General features: G+C 42.0%; 1 protein-coding gene across 3 annotated transcripts in view; it reads left to right on the top strand.

Moving 5' to 3' along the window:
* ENTPD4 (ectonucleoside triphosphate diphosphohydrolase 4) overlaps positions 1-7,397 on the top strand; it is a 35,899-nt gene extending 28,502 nt beyond the window's left edge. For all 3 annotated transcript variants that reach the window (XM_041766757.1, XM_041766755.1, XM_041766756.1), the window contains 3 exons: positions 564-649; positions 1,546-1,707; positions 2,910-7,397. In XM_041766757.1, coding sequence (XP_041622691.1) covers positions 564-649; positions 1,546-1,707; positions 2,910-3,138 — 477 coding nt within the window. In that variant the 3' untranslated portion in view covers positions 3,139-7,397. The remainder of the gene's footprint in view (positions 1-563; positions 650-1,545; positions 1,708-2,909) is intronic.
* Positions 7,398-20,660: the final 13,263 nt, after the last annotated feature.

The following is a 20,660-nucleotide window of genomic DNA, read 5'->3' as shown; positions in this document are numbered from 1 at the left end:
TTCTTCCTCCTTTGAGATAAGAAGTGTAATCCTAGCCATGCCAACGAGTGGTTCTAAGTATTACGTTTAGAAAAGGCACTTAGTGCTCAATAAATGTTAGCTATGGATATTATTACAAATAATTTCAGAAAAAGATGGCACCTTTTTCCTTTCTGAAGACAGGCCTTTGTAATGATATCAGCGTTCCCAGAATCTTGTACTGTGCAGCCGCAAACATAGGTACCCACTCCGAACTAAAGTCCCACTTCACTTTTCTGAAAGCGTATGCCTGTCACAGGCAGTCACACAGCGGGAGACTGAGCACTTTCGAAGAGGGTGGCTATGGGCAGTGAAATTCTCTGTATAACAGTAATTTTGACAGCATTTTAAGACCGAATGAGCCCTGTCTGTGCTGATCAGTAAGTATTTGCTGGATGCTTGTGCATCTCATCTTTACATTACACATGGAAGTTAAGCTTGTGTTACTTAATTGTTATGAATATGAATTGGGTAAACCCTTTTTTAAAATGAACATAGCATTTAGCCTTTACCAAATGATTTATTTACGGTGAAATTTCTTCCAGGATTATTGTGCAACAAAGTGGTCGATCTTGCGGGAACGTTTTGACCGCGGACTCTACGCCTCACATGCTGATCTCCATAGGCTAAAGTAAGCAGTGGGTGGCTGAGCCCACACGGTTTCCAGAAACCATGTAGCAGTGGTAGCCGCTGGCTTGCCACACCCTGCTTTTGCATCCTCATCCTTCACTGTTTCTCCTCACCCACCCTTGGCTCCTTTCCAGTGGGACAACAGATACTTATGTCCAGATATACCTTATGGGTTTTTATTCAGTTTTGCTTTCCTTCCACCTGGAGTGCCCCTGTTCTTCCCTTGCTTGTTGAATCCCTGGCCAGACCTCAGAGTCAGGTCAGGATCTATCCCTTTCAAGTCTCCCCCTGCCCATTCAGTCAGACTCCATTACTCTGTCCGACTCCAGAGCACGCATATGTCTCCCCAGTGGCATTTATCAGATTCCACCCTATTTCATAATTATTTGTTGCTTTTTTAAAATCCTGTCATTATAAGTCATTTAAGTATGCTGGCTATCCTGTTTTTTGTTATATCTCATTACTAACTTAGCTCAGCACTTTGCAATAAGTAAGCCTCTGATAAGTATTTAGAACCATAGAGTATCAGAGCTGCAAAGGACCCTTCAGGCTTTTCATTTTATAATAAAGTAACCTAGGTCCAAAGAAGTTGGAGCTTACTCAGTGTTTATCAGAGAGTAAATCCCAGAATGCCCAAGAAAAAACATCTGTCACAGCAGTGTATTAAATCATACTGAGACAAAGTGTCCTGAGCTACTGAGTTTGACAGGTGAACTGTTGTGGGACAAGGGGCAAGTAAATCAGCTGGAAGTGCATGTAATTGGTTCACCTGCTCGGAATGCTGGCCTGGTGAAGCCTGTGCACCCGCCCCTGGGTCTCGGGGGAAGGCTGTCTCACTGCACGGTTCAGTGTGACCAGTAAATGAATCCCGCTTACATTTGTGCTTGGTGTTCATAGGTACCAGTGCTTCAAATCTGCTTGGATGTTCGAGGTGTTTCATAAGGGCTTTTCATTTCCTGTCAACTATAAAAATTTAAAGACCGCCTTACAAGTTTACGACAAGGAGGTTCAGTGGACGCTTGGAGCAATCCTTTACAGGACCCGTTTTTTACCCTTAAGGTACGGCTCTGAATTTGGTAACAAGAATCAAAAGATAGGCCTCTCTGCAGTTATGACACAACGTGGTGGCTGTGGTATGCGGATGTTTGGGGTGTGCACTGGCTATGGGCAGGACTGTAGAGGCAGTGAAGTTTGACTCTGGTCTTTCCCACCAGCACTTGCTTCCCACATCACCTGTCCCATCATATACAGCATGAAAGTGTTGTTCTTTGCCTTTATGGTTTTGGACTCCTTCTCAAAATGTTTTTAAGGTATAAAATAAATAACAGGTTAGCATCTACCTTTGGCTCAGGTCATGATCCTGGGGTTCTTAGGCTCCCTGCTTAGCAGGGAGTCTGCTTCTCCCTCTCCCCTCTACTCCTCCTCCCTGCTTGTTCTCTCTTCGTTTCAAATAAACAAATAAATAAAATCTTTACAAAAATAAAAAATAAAAGATTACAGAGGAAACCACTGTATTGAAATACATTTACCGAAGTGCTACAGAAAACATATTTGAAGTATAGTAATAATGTGTTCTTTTTTGTTAATACATGAAATAACCAATTTGGCAGCAGAACTAGTACTCTATCATTTCAGTAGTTTGATGTCTGTATTCATGGTTAGTGGAAATGCCAGTCAGAGATTGATTGGCAAATAAAGGTGGACATTTTTCCCCATTCACGGTCACAGACCTGGCTGTCAGCTGACCCTCCCATAAGATCCCTGGGGGCACTGATAAAGGAGGAATTCGCTTTTGGGTTCCCCCCCCTCCCATCATCTAATTGAGCATGTCCCAGCAATCCATATAGCTGCATTACCTGCAAAAATTGTGGCTAATGGGTATTACTGCTCACAGACAGGTGGTCTGATTCCACATTGGCTTCCGTGTGTTAGTAAAACTATCACGGTTCTTTTAAATTTCTCTGATTTTTGTTACCCAAATTATAGTGACAGTAACTGCTGCAGACTAGCGAAAGCACTTTCACGTGGTCTCTTGTTTAATACTTACAGCCACCCTCTGTTAGACCACGTTAACCCCCATTTTAGAGGTAAGGAAACGGAGTCCCAGAGACCGAGAAGACAGATTTGTCTGCAGAGCCGAGTCCTCAGCCAGCTCCCATGGGTCCATATCCTGTGCATGATGACATCTGACATTGCTTGCCTGCCTGAGGAGGCCTCTTCTCGCTTACCTGTCGTGTTTGTTTTTGTTTCCATGTGGGCAGAGATATCCAGCAGGAGACCTTCCGGGCCAGTCACGCCCACTGGCGGGGCTTCTCCTTTGTCTACAATCACTACCTGTTCTCAGGCTGCTTCCTGGTAGTCGTGCTCTCCATCCTCCTCTACCTGCTGCGGCTCCGGCGCATTCACAGGCGGACGCTCCGCAGTCCTTCGACTGCCACCGTCTGGCTGGAGGAAGGCCTCCCGTCCCAGAAGATTGCTGGTACCTTATGAACGGGGATTTGAGAGTCCAGGAAGACTTTCTGAAGGAAAAGCCATTTTTGCCTCAGGGTTTCTCCTCTTTATTTTCATTCGGTTTTTTTCCCTTTCCTTTTTGTTCCTTGAAACCCAGACAAAATCCATTGTTTGTAAGCTCTGCTGTCCCAGAGGTAATGCATTTAGCCGTTCTGTATACAGCTTTAAATTGAGGAGCAGGGAAAAGGGAAAATCACTACACTTTTGCTGCATAGGATAGCTACTAAGATTTTTTATTTTTCTTTGAGGTATGTTAAATTTTAAACAGATGCACTTTGATATTGGAGGGAATATGGCAAAGCTGTTTCTATCAGAAAACGTAGCGCTGTCAAGTGATGCTTTCCCAGAACCAGAACCCAATGACTGAATCATAGTCCTCTTTTTGTCTCTCTCAAAAGCTCTGACCTACACAGGGTAGTGATGTGTGATATCAGATCTATCACTGTAAGTTTTCTTGTAGGCTTAAAAAAAATCAAAGCCATTTCTATCTGAGATAAATATAAGCACCAAGAGGTAACTATTTTTAAAAGTGATAGTCCTAGAAGATGTGAAATAATGACTAGAGCAGTGTGTATGTGTGTGTAAGAGAGAAAGAATGTGTGTGTGAGAGAATCTGGGAGTGTGTGTGTGTGAGGGAGAAAGAACGTATGTGTGAGAATGAGAATGTGTTTGTGTGAGATGTTTGTGTGTGTGAAAGAATGTGTGTAAGAGAATATGTATATGTGTATGTGAGAAAGAATGTGTATGTGTGTGAGAGAATGTGTGTGTGAGAGAAATGTTTATGAAAGATGAGAGAATGCAATGCTCTTTTAAAAACACACTTTAAAAAACAAAAACACACACACTTTAGAATTTACTGTTTATTTCTTTTAATGTCAAAAAATCCCCATTATCATTATCTTTCCTGACCACAGGTAATGACTTTCTCAGTCCCACCTTTCAGCAGCCTTAGAATATTATGCCTTTGAGTGAGTTGGAAAATTCATCAAGTTTCACTGGTTTTGATGTCATTAGAACTGGAACTAGTGCCTACTGACAGGCAGACACATCAGCGTTTCTTAGTGGTACATTTTTGCTGGTTTAATTGCACTCCAGTTTCTTCCAGCTTCAAGTTGGTGTTCCCCTCCGTAATGAAAAATGGTCTCAGTGGTTTTACCTTGGAGATTGTGTACTTAGCTTGACACGTTGTCTTTATTCTGGTCTTGGTTGGGGCTCTGGTGGTAATGCCACTGTAAATCCAGACTAAGAGAAAAGTCTGACATTAATAGAAGAAATAAACTCACATTTTGAGAAAACAAGTTTGACGTTTTAAACAAAAACCTAAGGAGGACAGCTGGATTGGCATATGTGAGATCAGTTGTTTTTCACCTATTCATTTAGTTTAGAAGTTTAGGAATTCTCATACCTAGATTTTTTAGGGGAAGTTCTTTTTGTGAGTGTGTGTGTGTGTGTGTGTGTGTGTGTGCATGCACGCTATTTCTGAGCCCCAGAACAGTTAAATTTGTCTGGTTGGCAACATATGTATATTTTGAGAACCATCAGCTGCTTTTCCAGACATCATTCATTAGAGAAAAAGGGTTCAGACCCTGAAGCCCTTATTTAACTTAAAAAAATTGCATTTTTATGTTTATTAACTATTTAAAACATAGCATATATTTTAAGCATATTGATGATTTGAAAAGATCACAAATATATAAAAGAAATGCAAATTCTCTTACTCTGCTCTTCAAAGTGAATATTCAATAGTGAGAAAGTTATGGGTAGAATATTTGTGTCTCAGATATACAGAAGGTTAGAGGAGCTATGTGGTGGTACAGCCCCTGCTGTGTGGTCTTGTGTCAGAATGGAGGTAAATGTCCCTGTGGAAGATCCAGCTTCTGAAACGCTGATCCTCAGCTATTTAAGTGCTTGATCCCTGGTAAACACTGTTCCTTACCAAGACCCAGCCACAGGTGAGCTGTGTCTTAGATACCCCAGAAGTAGAGTGAGTTGCTGTGCTTCCCCTTGAAACCTCAGACAGTGTTTCTTCTGCAGACTGTGTGGCATTAGTGGCAAAGAGGAAGTGTGTTTACACTTGAGCTTTTCTACTGCCAACCACTGGGAATAGTAACCTGGAAACGAAACTCCTCCGATTCCTGAAGTATGTGCTTTTTTACCTTTAAAGTCAAGGCAAGGATTAGCAAGCATAGACCCAGATTTAAATGGGCCTTAATTAAGATTTCCTACCATAAATAGCCACTTTTTCAATAAAGGGTGCCAATTTGGTCCAGCTCTGTACTGTTTGCGGAGCAGAATCGAGAAAAACAGATCTGCTTTTATGCCTGGTTTGTGGATCCCTCTGCAAGCACCTACCTAACTCTCCAAAAGAAATCCCCAAATCAGTGTTCTGAGACCCAAACAAACTTCTACATTACATAGCTAAGTGCCCATGTTCCCCTGCCAAGGAACTCCCTGGAGCAGGGCTTGGCAAACTTGGCCACAGGGAAAGCCTAGAAGCCCTTGAACTGAGAATGGTTTTTCAGTTTTGGAAGGGTTGTTAAAAGAAATTAGAAAGGTGGGGGGGGGGGGGAGGCAAAGAATATGCAAAGAGACACATGTGACCTATAGAGGCTAAAATATTTACTAAATGTCCCTTTATGGACATCCATTACTTGTTGATGTTCATGGACCCCTGCTCAAGAAGGCATATGCATTGGCATTCTCTTAATTCAGGAAGCTAGTTACTGTTTGTGGGGACAAAGACAGGCAAGAGAAGTGACCAAACTTCAGTCTTAAAATATTTGTGTATGCATCATAATCGCACTTATCTAAGTTATTTTCAAGAACCATTTTCTAATAAGCCAGCAAACATGCCCTCCTTCCCCAGATTTAAAAAGCGCTGTTCCAAGTACTCACCATGTGGTGTTGGGAGGTCTGCAATCTCGAGAGGACTGAACATGGGTCTTTCTGATGCAGGGGAGGGCCAGGGTGAAAGGCAGGTCCTCGAGGAGCTTACTTCAGGAGAATTCATATCAAGGGCTGGTCAAGAAGGCAGGGAACTCAGAATACTTGAAGTAAGAAGCAAAAGAAATTAGACTGGTGGAAATTTGCTAATAGCCTTGTGGAAGAAAAACACTCTGTGTTGAGCCTTGCTGGAAGTGTGCTACAGGAAATACTGTTGTCCTATCCTCAGTACTGTGCGATGCTTCTTTCTAAACCTTCCAAGGACACTAGCAAAGATTTTACTGTCCATTGGAGGACATCACAGTAAAAGTACAAACACATACCCATTTGAACCAGTGCTTTTTGCTTATTTTTGCCCTAAACTGCAAGCCTTAGGCCTGGGGGTAAGCTGGAGAGGTACCTGCAGCTAGGCCCGGCCCCTCTGGAGGCTGGGAGAGTCACTTGTTCACTACCCGTTTCCACATCTGCACACTCAGGTAGGCAAACTCTAGATTGATAGGTATTTAAATTTTAAATATCAGGCCTACATAGAATAGTTTTCCTTAGAAGAAGCATGCATCACTTAGCAAGAAACTCAAAAAGGCAAATGTGTTTTCTAAGCTTTTAAAAAAATCAGCTTTACGATTTTGTGTGGTTATGTGCAATGCAGCAAAACTACCTACACGTAAATTATTTCGTTATTTATTTCTTTCTTCCATGTTTCATTTTTTATGATTTTTTTTTCCTGTTCTGTAATGAATGATGTGACCAGCCCAGGAAATTCTTTGTTCTGTTACTGAGATGATATTTTACAGTTAAGAATTACAAAACTTGAGATCTTTAAATGTTTTTTTATTATTATTAAAATAATGTTTTCCATTCAAGGTAAGAATAATTATCTTTGGGGTATTGTGGTAGTGTATCATTTCCGTGTTTGGCCATCTCACGTTGCCAGACGTATACGCAGATGGCTGTCAAGAGCCAATAAAATGAAAGCTCATCCACTGGCCCATAGACTCTGTGTGAACTTGCTTTCTTACCACTAAAATAGGTTTTTCTCTCCCGTTTGAACCTTGTTACCTGTTAGAATGCTTAGTTGAACTTGAATCTAAATTCGGTAAAATAAATCGTCTGAGTCTGACCGCAAACTCTGCATTTGCTGTATTTATGTGCTTGTAATGAAGCACTGTTGTCTGTATTCTGGAGGGAGGATTCTTTGTCCAGCAGCACAAAAGTCAAATATTTCCCCAGGAGAAATATTTACCAAGGTGTAATACCCACCTGTGTGTCAACAATAAAGGTCGTTCTGAGACAAATGTTGCTAGGGTTATCATTTTTAAAATAACTATTAACCATTAATATAGCCCAGAAACTGAAATTAACCAACTTTAACACATTTTCCCTTAAAACTGTAAAATCAAATGTAGACTTTACATTATACAATTCTTCAGTTAGATCTAGGCTTAAACTCATTGGCTTATTTCCAGACAACTGTGAATGTCACTGTTCGTGTTACTAGTAAGTAACTATTAGAAACTCTTTCAGCTGTCTGAGGACATATCAACAGAGGTTTTCCCCGGCGGGGGGGGCGGGTGTGCGGAGTGCTGCTGAGGCATAACCCAAAAACACACAATAGAGACAGAAGGAGAGGGAAGGGACCAGCTGTTGACAACAAAAAGAAGAGCAAAAAGTACAAGCGGGGTGAGGGACCAGCAGGGCAAAACGGGAGTGCAGGGCGAGCACAGAAGCACGGGGCTTGGAAGGCCAAGAATGGGGTGATAACGTTAAAAGAGAATTTAATTTCTGAGGCAGTTCGGTAAATGTAGGTCTTTGGGCCTGAGGGTAAATACATGAAAATATTTAAGGCATCTGAAGATGTCTCAACTTTACTCTGCTTGATTGAAGAGAAGGAAGTACCTGTTTCTAACGGCTGCAGGTGTTAACAGGCCTGAAAGGCAGTGGGTTGGGGATTTTTGTTTGTTATCTGTTTCCATTTGTCCCGTGAATCTGGAATGCACGCGCTCTCTCTCTCTCTCTCTCTCTCTCTCTCTCTCTCTCTCTTTGAGATCCCGAAACGCTAATGGTTTGCACAGAGGGGTTTTGGCGCTCACACTGGTCTGGGAGCAGAGACGCGAACGTCATCTCTATCAGAGTCAGACTGTCTCCTTACGGAAAGGTCACCAGAGGACAAAGGAGTGTCCTCTTATCCCAAAGGGCCACTTGGCAGATGGGGCCGTGGGGCCGTTGCCTGGAGCATTAGCGCCTGCAGGAAATCAGATACCTCGAGGTGTGTCCCAGCCCCACCTCGTCTGGTTGCCTGCCTGAGAGGCTCGGCCTGCCATCTCACCTCCTCGTGACAAAAGAAGAGGTGACCTGTTAAGGTATTTTCATTTGTTCTTAACAAGCAGTTAGTTCCTGCTGCCTGGTGCAGTGTTGCCTCTATTACTACATCCATTAAGGCGGATGAAGCCCTGCCACAGCCCAGACAGGGGCTGGTTTGGCCTCCCCTCTTTGCCCTTCACCCTTGATCGTGTTTGGCAGGTGAATTACTTCTGGGCTCCAGACTTCACGGCCACTTAAATGTTTCTATCAACACCCCTTTGTGTGTTAGAGACCCAAATAAGAAGCCTCAGAGAAAACCCAGCCTTTGGAAGGATTTCTGCCCTGAGAAAAATACTTGAAGGCTCCTCAGGGAGCATAATGGTGATGGTCACAAAAGACGGGCCTCTTACTTATCTAAATACGTAAACTCAACTGAATGGAGGGAAAAGACGACTTTTTTTTTTTCCTCCTGAAAAAAAGGAAAAGGGGAAAGAGTTGGTCTGTGACCAGGTCATCAGAAGACAGAGTGCCTTCCTCATTCCCGGTGTGGGACTGCCTCTTTCACTGTATTATTTCTGGAAAGTGCCCAGGCCAGCTATTCCCAGTGTTCTCACAGGCTTATAATTGGTAGTTTTGATACCACCTTTCACCTTTTTGGCCTCCATGGTAATCAAAATTTGAAGTGGGCAATTTTGAAAAAAAAAAAAAAGTGAAGAGGGCAATTTTGGAAAGATGAATCCTATTCTTGCCTGTATTTCACAGCTTCAACTCCAGGGACCATACCTTGCACTTCCTCCAAAGATTCCATCTTTTCCACCCAACACAAGCTTTATTTATTACTTAGATCTGAGATTCAAAAAGACTGAGATGCTTAAATATTTAATGGATTCTGCTTATCTTCGTTAAGTTTTTTATTTTGGTCATGGCAGCACTAGAGGATTTTCTGGAATTTCCTGGCCTTTCTCCATTCTGTTCAAATTACATGTTTAAATCACCTCCAGCCTTTTGTGGCCCTATGGTCCATCAGTGTGCCTGTTCACCCTCAACCTCCTTGCACATGAATCCTGATGTGTTTACTTTCTGTGTTTTTGTATTTATAACTAACCCAGTGAAGAAATACTTTGTAGCCTATAGGTTTTCCTAAATATTTGTCCTAATCAAAATCTGGTTTCTTTGCCACATCACTTTAGGTTTCTAGAGTTTGCAAAGTAAATCTTTTTACAAATCTTTCACTCTCGGTGCACTTTCTTCTTTGAGGATTGCTGAGCTTCATGCATCTTAGAGACACAGGCCTCTCAGGAATCTGTCCACTTCCTCCTGCCACCATGAAGTTTGCTAAGGGAGTGTTGCATTTTAGAGCTATGTTTAGAAAAACTTAGGAAAATCAAAGTTACTTCAAGTGGCTTCCTTTCTTCTTAACCCATTCAGTCCTGAAGAAAAGGAAAAAGAAACCCCAGAATCCGGTAGAAATGAGTAGGGGCAAAGAAAGATGAATGTTTCCCAAAGCCCAGCTTAGAGGAATTAATTTCTGTATATTGATCTTATTCTAAACATAATTTCAGAATTTTTTTTTTACTCTAAATTATCCTTAAAAGTCTGTCACTTTCTAACTACAAACCTCCCTCCCCCACCTAAAGCATCAAATGTAAGAGAGGATGAATAAGGAGGCGCCTGGGTGGCTCAGTCGGTTGAGTGTCTGCCTTCGACTCAGGTCATGATCCCAGGGTCCTGGGATTGGGTCCCACATTGGGCTCCCTGCTCAGTGGAGAACCTGCTTCTCCCTCTCCCTACCTGCTCCCACTCCTGCTCCCCCTGCTTGTGCTCTCTCTCTCTCTCTCTCTCTCTGTGTCAAATAAAATCTTAAAAAAAAAAAAAAGAGGGTGAATAAGGAAATACCAGAAGAGGGGTGCCTGGGTGGCTCAGTCAATTGAGCATCTACCTTCCACTCAAGTCATGATCCCATGGTCCTGAGATGGAGCCTCACATTGGGCTCCCTGCTTAGTGGCGAATCTGCTTCTCTCCCTCTGCCTCTCCCTCTGTCCCTCCCCTACTTGTGCTCTCCCTCTCAGGCTCTCTGTCTCTCGAATAAATAAAATCTTAAAAGAAAAAAAAAAAAGAAAAAAAAAAAACCCAGAAGTAAGGATATCTGTTCACTAGTCATCAGTCAAAGCTAACAGATGGCAGACCGAGAAGGTATTTGCAGTGACTAAAGTTGACAAGGGATTAATACATATTTACAAGGATTCTTACAAATCCACAAGAAAAAGTCAAGAAAAGTGGGCTATGGGTCTTAATAGGTGGTTCTCAGAAGGGCGGGCCCAAATGGTTAATAAGAAGAGATAAATGCAGGAGCCAGAGAAATGCAAATGAAAATAAAGAGTCCCTCGAATGCCATACTTTAAGGGTCAGTCATGATGTGGGGACAGTAACTTCTGTATTGCTGCCAATGGGGTAAACCGCCGCAGGCACTCTAGAAAGAGAGGTGGAGGCACTTTAAAGTTGGCTGTTCGCATGTCCAAGGGCCAGTGCTCCCCACAGCAATGTCTATCCTGAGCCAAAGGGCGGCTACAGAAGGATGCTCCCAACAGTGTTACTCAAGCTTCCGTTGCTGGAGGGAAGCAAGGTCTTGGATAAGTAAGTGGCAGGGGCTGGCAATGGATGACTATGCAGCTGTTAAAAACAATGACCTAGAGGTAAATACAGCAACATGAGTGGACCTTAAAAATAGTATTGGACACTTAGCAAAGAAACGAGATTTGTAGCATAATGCCATTTACGTAACCATGGCGCACAACACCGTGTCACGAGGATACTCAGTATATGTCTGTTGTGTCTATGGAACATTAAAATGGATGTTTTGAGGATACAGATTGGTTCTGGAAAGAGGACTAAGAATAAAGCTGGTCTTGGTTTTCAACTGGCCAACCGCACCTGTTTGCCCAGTCTTCCCTGGTTTAAGTACTGACAGCCTCACATCCCAGTAAAAAGCCTCAGTTCAGGGCCAATGGGGATGGTTAGTTACCCCATTCTCACCCTGTCCCTTCAACATGGCAGCCTTGAAAAACATTCAGATAATGACTCTTGGCAGTATCCAGCCAGTTGTCTATTTCACTCAAAGGAAGAACCAAAATTTTTGTAATGGCCTAGGAGCATACACACTATGCTTCCCCCAACCCCACATCTCTCTGACCACCTGTAATTTCTCTCCCTGGCTCACTCTGCTTCAGCCCCACTGGCCTTGGGACCTCAATGACTCACTGCCCCAAGAAGGCCCACCTGGCCACCTGCTTAAAACTGATACTCCTTCCTCTCCCAGCACTTCCCATCCTCCTTACTGTGCTTTCATTCTGCCCCCCCCCCATGGTACCGCCTTCCAGCATACTCTATATTCATTATGTTCATTGTGAATCTCTCTACTAGAATGTAATCCATGGGGACAGAGGGTTTCTGTGTTCATTTTGGTGTTCTCTCCCTAGGATCTGATACATAGTAAAGGCTCAATAAACATTTGTGGAATGAAAGAAAAAAGATCCTTGTGGGAAGGGGAAACTGTGGGCTGAGAACCAAGGAATATGCTTCACTCCACCTTCTGCCCCTGGGGTGTGGGACAGGAAGCAGGACTCAGACTCCTTCCTTTATTGAGGGAAAGGGCTTCCTGTACAGAATCACCCCAACAGGATAATAGTGGTCTCCGATGTGCCTGGCAGGCTGTTTAAACACTTTATTAGGCAGTCCGGGTAGCTCAGTGGTTTAGTGCCGCCTGCAGCCCGGGGTGTGATCCTGGAGACCCGGGATCGAATCCTGTATCAGGCTCCCTGCATGGAGCCTGCTTCTCCCTCCCCCTGTGTCTCTGCCTCTCTCTCTCTCTCTCTCTCTCTCTCTCTCTCTCTCTCTCTCTCTGTCTCTCATGAATAAATAAATAAAATCTTAAAAAAAAAAAAACCACTTTACGTAATCCTGGAGGCAACATCATGAGGAGGTGCATTTATTACTCTCATAGGTGGAGAAACGAAGAGGTTACATAACGTGCCCATAGCTACACAGCTAGCAAGTAGGGAGCTGGAGTTTGGAACCCAGAAGCCTGGCTCATGTCTACTCTAGAGCTACACTGGCTGGTATGGCACATGAAATATGGCCAGTCCCTCCACTGAGATGGACCGTAAATGCAAAATATACACAAGATTTCAAAGACTCAGCACAAAAAAATTAAGTAAAATATCTCAATTTATTTATATTGGTTACATAAGACATAATATTTTGGCTATATTGGGTTAAGTAAAAGATCAATGCCATCTATTTTTAGTTTTTTAATATGGACACTAGAAACTTAAGTTACTTGTACACTTATGTTTTCATTGGACAGCACTGCTCTAGGCCCTCCTCAAAGCAAGGTCCGGGGACCAGTGGCATCGGTATCACAGAGGCCTGACAGATGTGCCAAATCAGGGCTGGTCCCAGACCTCCTGAGCCAGAGTCTTCCTCTTACAAGGTCTCTGGGTGTTTCGTAATGCACAGTGAAGGTTGAGACGAGCTGCTCCAGACAAGGAGTTAGAAAATTTCTCACCAAAGGGCCAGATAGTAAATACATCAGCTTTGCAGACTATATGACTCCTGTCCAAAACTTCACTCTGCTTTTACAGTGTGAAATGTGTCATGGACCATACGTAACTGAATGGCTTTGTTCCAATAAAACTTTTTTTTCTTTACAAAAAGCAATGGTAGGCCATTCCCTCCCGTGGGCAGTAGTTTTACAGTGTCTACTCTAGACTCTATAATATGCTGGGGCGAATTTTAAGAAAACACAGCCTGCCTCCAAGATCCCATTCTCTGCCTTTCATTTCCTTCCAGACTCCTCTCGAGAGTTACAGACCCAAATTTCTGTTTCCTACCAGACGTTACTTAGGTGTCCCACAGGATCCTGAAACTCTTGTCCAAATATGAACCCTTCCTCCCCCACACCTCCTCTCCCTATGCACCAGCTGGTAACTCAGACCAGAAACCTGGAAACATTCTAGATCATGTCTTACCGCGTTCTCTCTCCATCTAATCAGTCACCAATCAAGGATCAGATCCACTATTTTTCTTGGGTATAAGTTTCCAGCTGCAGCCTCAGCCATCCTATCTGGGTAGCTTGCCTGGGTAGCGCGCTGGACCAGGGAGGGGCCTGAGTGGCGGGTGTGGGGCAGGCCCCTGATCAGGGACCCAGTCCACCTGCTGACCAGCTGCAGAAAGAGACGTCGCCACCTAGTGGCTGCTCTAACTCCCAGGCACTCTGGCTCCCTGTGAGAACCTGAACTGGCCTCCTGAAGAAGCAACGTATCTTTGTAACATGGTCACAACCTAAAGGTACTCATTTTATGGGTGGAAATCCAGAAATGTGTGAATTGTACAAGGTGATAGAGAGAGTAAATAAGAAGTCTTCCAGGCTGTTGCTTTGACTCCACTGTGAGTGGGGAACCCAAGGGACGTGATAATGGAAGCAGGTAGCTTCTGGGCATAATGCTGGGTGTTTCCACTGCTTGCTCACCAGAGCAGAGGTTGGCCGGAGATGACCTGGGGAGCTGAGGTTGAGTGTGACAGGCCCATACCTCACTCCCACACAAAGGTGTCCTGAGCCATGGTGGTGAGGTGTGAGCGGCAGGCTAGCAAGAAATTCACTGCAGGTCAACACACTGGCATAGCAGGTACCTTAGATTCCAGTGGCTGCCCTAACAAATGACCACAAATTCAGGTGGCTTAAAACAAAAATTTACTCTCATAGTTCTGGAGATTGAAAGTCCACCCTCCCCACCCAGGCTCTGGAGACAGGGCCTTTCTCACCTCTTCCTAGCCTCCAGTTGCTTGAAATGCTTGGCACCCCTGGCTGTGGCAGGCTCACTCCAGCCCTGCCCCCATCTTCACATGGCCTTCTTTCCTGGGGCTCTTCTGTGTCTCCGGATCTCTCCTGACAAGGACACTCACCATGTAGGGCCTACCCTAATTCAGTACAATCTCATTGTAGGTCCATTACATCTTCCAAGACTGATTTCCAAACAAAGTCAGGTTCACAGGTCCTGGTGTTAGGACCTCATCGCATCTTTATGGGGAATAGAACTTGACCCGCAACAGTGGGGGATCATTTATCAAGCATCTTCCAAGAAGAAATGGTTCTGGAGATGACATGGTTAATCAGACTCAGAAATGTAGGGAAGCCAGTGTGAGAAATGGGCAAATTCACTATGGCAGTAGATTTTAATACTATTCCTACTTATTAATAGAACAATCAGCAAAAATCAGTTTACTACACTTGAATAACACGCCAAAGAAACTTAATGTAGGAAAGTGTATAGAACACACACTTTTCAAGCTGCATGTGGAACATTTACAAAATTCAAGCTTAAAAATAAATAAATAAACAGATAAATAAATAAATAAATAAATACAAAAATTTAAGCTTAACAAATTTTGAGCAACTCCTTTCACACCAGCCACATTGTCTGACCACAATCCCATTATGTCAGAAATTCATAACAAAAGACAATTTTTTAAACTCTTAATATTTGAAAAATGAAAACAATCCATGTTCTAAGAAGAAACGATTCTAAGTTCTAAGCAATCCATGTACCAAAGAAGAAACCATTTTGAGAGCTAGAGAATAATTAGAACTGACCATTAATGAGATACTACATCTGAAAACTTCCTGGGTATGACTAATGTGCTTAAGAAGAACATTTATAGCCTTAAAATGTATACATTAGAAAGGCATAAGTGATGAAGTTTAATAAAGTAGAAAAAAGGATAACAATGAAAAAATAGAATACAGCAAATAATAAGCATAGAAATGGATCAGCAAAACCAAAATTCCATGCTTTGAAAACACGGATACAGTGAACAAACCTTTAGCAAAATTGTTCAAGAAAGAAAGAGAAGGCACAAATAAACAATAATTGAATCAAAGAGATATGACTACAGATAAAGCAGATATTAAAAAGATTAAGAAAATTATGAATATATCAATGCCACTATGCTTAAAAACTTGGGTGAAATGATGAAAATCCCATACAATTACAACTTTTCCAAAACTGATGCAAGGGGAAATAAGGAACTTGAATAGTCCAACATTCATAAAGGGATGGATTAGTAATTTAAAATCTTCTCACTGGACCAGGTACTTTCATAGGAAAATTCTACCAATATTCAAAGAACAGATAATTCCTGTCTTATGCAAACTTTCCCAGATAATACGAAATAGAGGGAACAGTCCTCAACTCCTTGTGTGAGGCTAGCCCATGCTAAAACCAGGAAGGAAACAGAAAAACTAAGAAATGTATTTCTGTAATTCAATACCTTAATTAAAGACAAAGATCACATCAACTGGTACAAGAAATACATGTGACAAAATTCAACATAACTGAAACAATAAAAATCTGTGGACAAACAAGGAACAGAAGAGAGCTCCCTGACCCCATTAAAGGTTATGTACTATAGCCTGCAGCCAGCCTAATTCATAATGGTGAAAAGTTACACACTCTCTCTACAATCAGAAACAAAACTAGGATTCCCACTACAACCACCTCTATTCAGCCTCTTACTGAATGACCAGGTCTGTTCATGAGGCCAAAGCAAACAAACAAAATTGTAAGAACTGGAAAGGAAGAAATAAAAGCATCACTTTTCACAAATGATATGCTTGCCTACATGGATTCTAATAAAAGAATATTTATTTATTTGAATTGATAAGAGACCTAGCAAGGTTTTAATATCCAAAGTCCAATTGCATTTCTATACATTGGCAACAGAATTGGAAAATGCAATTTGAAAAATGCCAGTTATAACAGCAATAAAAATGTAAAGAGCTTAGAATAAATCTACCAAAACATGAGCAAGAGCAAGACCTTTACAGAAAAAAAATTATACAATTTCAACAAGAAACCATAAGGAAGACCAAAAATCAAAAAAATTCCATATTCATTGGCAAAGATGCTTAAGATATCAATTATAAGAAATCAATTCTCCCCAAACTGATCTAATGGATTCAGTTCAATTCCAAACAAAATTCTAAAAGGGTTTTAAATAGAAAAGCTGATTCTAGAATTTATATGGAGGGACAAATGGTCAAAAATAGCCAAAATAGGGGTGCCTGGGTGGCTCAATTGGTTAAGCATCTGCTTTTGGCTCAGGTCAGGATGCCATGGTCCTGGGATCAAGCCCTCAGTGGGGCTCCCCGCTCAGCCTGGAGTCTGCTTCTCTCTCTCCCTCTGCCCTTCCCCTGCCTGTACTCTCTTGCTCTCTCACTCAAATAAATAAAACCTAAAAAACAAAGAAGAATTGCCAAAATACTGTAAAAAAATAAAGGTCAGACTTTTACTGCAATGTTGTTGTGTCATGTCATATCAATTCATGTTGCATCATGCTAATCTTTGGGGGAGTGTAGCAGTGGTACTGTGCTCCTTCCGGGGCTCATCATCTTTGCTTTGTCTCCCCATGGCTGGGACCACTTGCCAAGTAGGGATGGTCTTCTGGTTCAGTGTCACTGCAGGGTGTTCACTGAACCTGAAATACAGCTGGTTGACATGCCTAAATTTGAACACATCCAGCAAGATGAGAAAATTAAGACAAATGTTTAATTAATTAGGTTAAGGATTTTTTTTTTTTTTTGCATCAGATTGGCAAACCTTCAAAACTGGTGCCATCCAATTCTGGTGAGGGAATGGCAAAATAGGCGGGCACTCTCATATGTACTGTTTCCTTGTGGGAATATGAATTGTTACAATCTTTGGGGTAAGTAATAGATAGTATCAACTAAAGTTTAAAATACTCATCCCAGGGGCACCTGGGTGGCTCAGTGTTTCAGTGTCTGCCTTCAGCTCAGATTGTGATCCCCCGGTCCTAGGATCAAGTCCCACAATGGGTTTCCCGTGGGGAGCCTGCTTCTCCCTCTGCCTATGTCTCTGCCTCTCTCTGTGTCTCTCATGAATAAATAAAATCTTAAAAAAAAAACTCATCCTTTTTGTCTAGGTCATCCCACTCCTAGAAGTCTGTTCTATAGTAATAAAAACGTGTGTGTTGGGTGGCACCTGGGTGGCACAGTTGATGAATCATGGGACTCTTGGTTTTAGCTCATGTCTGGGTCTCAGGGTCATGAGATGGAGCTCTGCATCAGGCTCTGAGCTCAGCGGGGAGTCTGCTTGAGACTCTCTCTCCCACTGCCCCTCCCTTCTGTGTCCCTGCAGGTGTGCGCAAGTACACACATGCGCCTTCTCTCTCTCAAATAAATAAATCTTTTAAAATGTCTGTATATTGCAGGATTTATAACTGACATTCCTGAGCTTTCATGATGTAGCCAGGTGTGGTTCTCCCGACTATACACTCCTCATGTGCATAACCTCATTTAATCCCTACAACAATCCCACAAAGCGGGAGTTATTACTATTCCCATATTTCACGTAAGGAAATGAAACTCAAGTCTAGCAGCTTGATAAAGCACATAGCTAGGGTGAAACTAGGATTCCAACCTAGGCAATCTGTCTCCATAGCGAACACTCCTAAACACAGAATTGCTTGTAATCACAGAAATGGAATCATCTGAATGCTCATGCACAGCAGAATGAATGGTTGAATAAATCATGAAACCTCCATGCTACCAAACATTACAGCTATTCAAAGGAGTGAGTTAGGTCTAAATAATACATTTGAACCTTTGAAGCTGTCGTTGATACATTTTTAAGTAGATGAGCAAGTTTCTGGTAATTCATATATTATTAAACTATTTCAAAAATATATGACCCATTTTTATATATTTGTATGATACAGCAAACAATGAAGCTAATATTAACATTGGGGGCTATATTTGTTACTAATATCTTCTAGTTTGTTGCTTGTAGTCTCACTTTCTTTTCTTTAATAATAAATTTATTTTTTATTGGTGTTCAATTTGCCAACATACAGAATAACACCCAGTGCTCATCCCATCAAGTGCCCCATTCAGTGCCTGTCACCCATTCACCCCACCCCCGCCCTCCTCCCCTTCTACCACCCCTGGTTTGTTTCCCAGAGTTAGGAGTCTTTATGTTCTGTCTCCCTTTCTGATATTTCCTACCCATTTCTTCTCCCTTCCCTTCTATTCCCTTTCACTATTATTTATATTCCCCAAATGAATGAGAACATACAATGTTTGTCCTTCTCCCATTGACTTACTTCACTCAGCATAATACCCTCCAGGTCCATCCACCTCCAAGCAAATGGTGGGTATTTGTCATTTCTAATGGCTGAGGAATATTCCATTGTATACATAGACCACATCTTCTTTATCCATTCATCTTTCGAAGGACACCGAGGCTCCTTCCACAGTTTGGCTATTGTGGACATTGCTGCTAGAAACATCGGGGTTCAGGTGTCCCGGCGGGTTCAGGTGTCCCGGCGTTTCATTGGATCTGAATCTTTGGGGTAAATCCCCAACAGTGCAATTGCTGGGTCATAGGGCAGGTCTATTTTTAACTCTTTGAGGAACCTCCACACAGTTTTCCAGAGTGGCTGCACCAGTTCACATTCCCACCAACAGTGCAAGAGGGTTCCCCTTTCTCCACATCCTCTCTAACATTTGTGGTTTCCTGCCTTGTTAATTTTCCCCATTCTCACTGGTGTGAGGTGGTATCTCATTGTGGTTTTGATCTGTATTTCCCTGATGGCAAGTGATGCAGAGCATTTTCTCATGTGCGTGTTGGCCACGTGTATGTCTTCCTCTATGAGATTTCTGTTCATGTCTTTTGCCCATTTCATGATTGGATTGTTTGGTATTCTCACTTTCTTAAAGCTGTATTTTGATGGACAGAAATTCTTACTTTAAATACAATAAAACGTGTCAATTTTGGGGGGTAGTTTATGCTTTCAGCTTTTAGTTTAAGAAATTCTTCCTCACCTCAACGTTAGAAGGGTAATCCTCTTTACTGTCTTCTAAAAGTTTTTAATTTTTGACTTTGATATTTACATTATTAATACTCTGGGATTGATTTTGCATATGGTGATAACTGGGAATTTGATTCCATTTCTTCCAAATGGATAACTAAATTTTCCAGCTTAATTTATTCAAAAGTACTTTTTTTTCCCTCAGTCATCTGCCTTGACTCTTGTCACAAATCAAAAATCTATTGACAAGTGGGATTGTTGGCAGGCTCTCTGTTCTGTTTCATTGTCAACTTGTCTACCCCATGCCAATACCACAATTCCTTAATAAATATACTTTACAGTATATCTTTAAATCTGGTGAGACAGTTCTTCCCCTTTCAGTATTTCTGTCCAGAGGTGTCTGCACTATTCTTGATCTGTTGCTTTTCCGTGTCATCTTGTATAATTCCTTGCAGAATTTTTTACCCACGTTGAAATAAACTTACAGAGCAACTTGGGGAGAATTAGCATCTTTGTGAGATTATCTTCTTAATATATGAACATGGGACATCTCAAAAATGACAAACAGCTCAGAAAAAATATAGGCCCAACAGGCCCAAGGGAAAAATGAACAGGCATAGGAGAAAAACCCATCTGGCCAATAAACATATGAAGAAATACTCAGCCTCACTGGCAATCAGGGAAATGCAAATCAAGATCAAAACGAAATACCATTCTACTCATTCAAATGGCAAAATTTAAGATGCCTGATAGGGGATTCCTGGGTGGCTCAGTGATTTAGAGCCTGCCTTCAGCTCAGGGTGTGGTCCTGGGGTCCCAGGATTGAGTCCCACATCAGGCTCCTGCATGGAGCCTGCTTCTCCCTCTGCCTGTATCTCTGCCTCTCTCTCTGTGTCTCTCATGAATAAATAAATAAAAATCTTAAAAATAAATAAATGAAGGGTAAATATTTTTTAAAAAATAAGATGCCTGATAGATTTTGGTGAAGAAGTAAGTGCATCATTTCTAACTTGTTGGTGGGAGGGAAATTGGTAAACATCCTGATATTATCATATAAAGTTGATATTTACACAATCTAGGACCCCAAAATGGCAATCTAGGTCTCTATACACTCTAGAGATAGGCATAAGAATGTTCCCTATAGCACTATTTTTTCATTGTATTAAACTAGAAACAATCCACACCCTGCCCCTGTGGAACTGTGACCCTGTCTCCCACCCACTGTTTCTCTGATGTAGAGGAACCCACAAAGCAGTTTTGGTATTTCCAAACTATACCTCCCTCAACCTGAAATTTGGATAAATAAAACTTTCTCCACCTTATTATATTTTGTTTGTAAAATGGGAATAATGAGACTTGTTCTACACACCTCA

This window comes from Vulpes lagopus, chromosome 8 (genome assembly GCF_018345385.1).
Source record: "Vulpes lagopus strain Blue_001 chromosome 8, ASM1834538v1, whole genome shotgun sequence".
Lineage (NCBI taxonomy): Eukaryota > Metazoa > Chordata > Mammalia > Carnivora > Canidae > Vulpes > Vulpes lagopus.
Note: the sequence above shows the minus strand (reverse complement) of the source record. Positions and strands in the feature narration are given on the sequence as shown.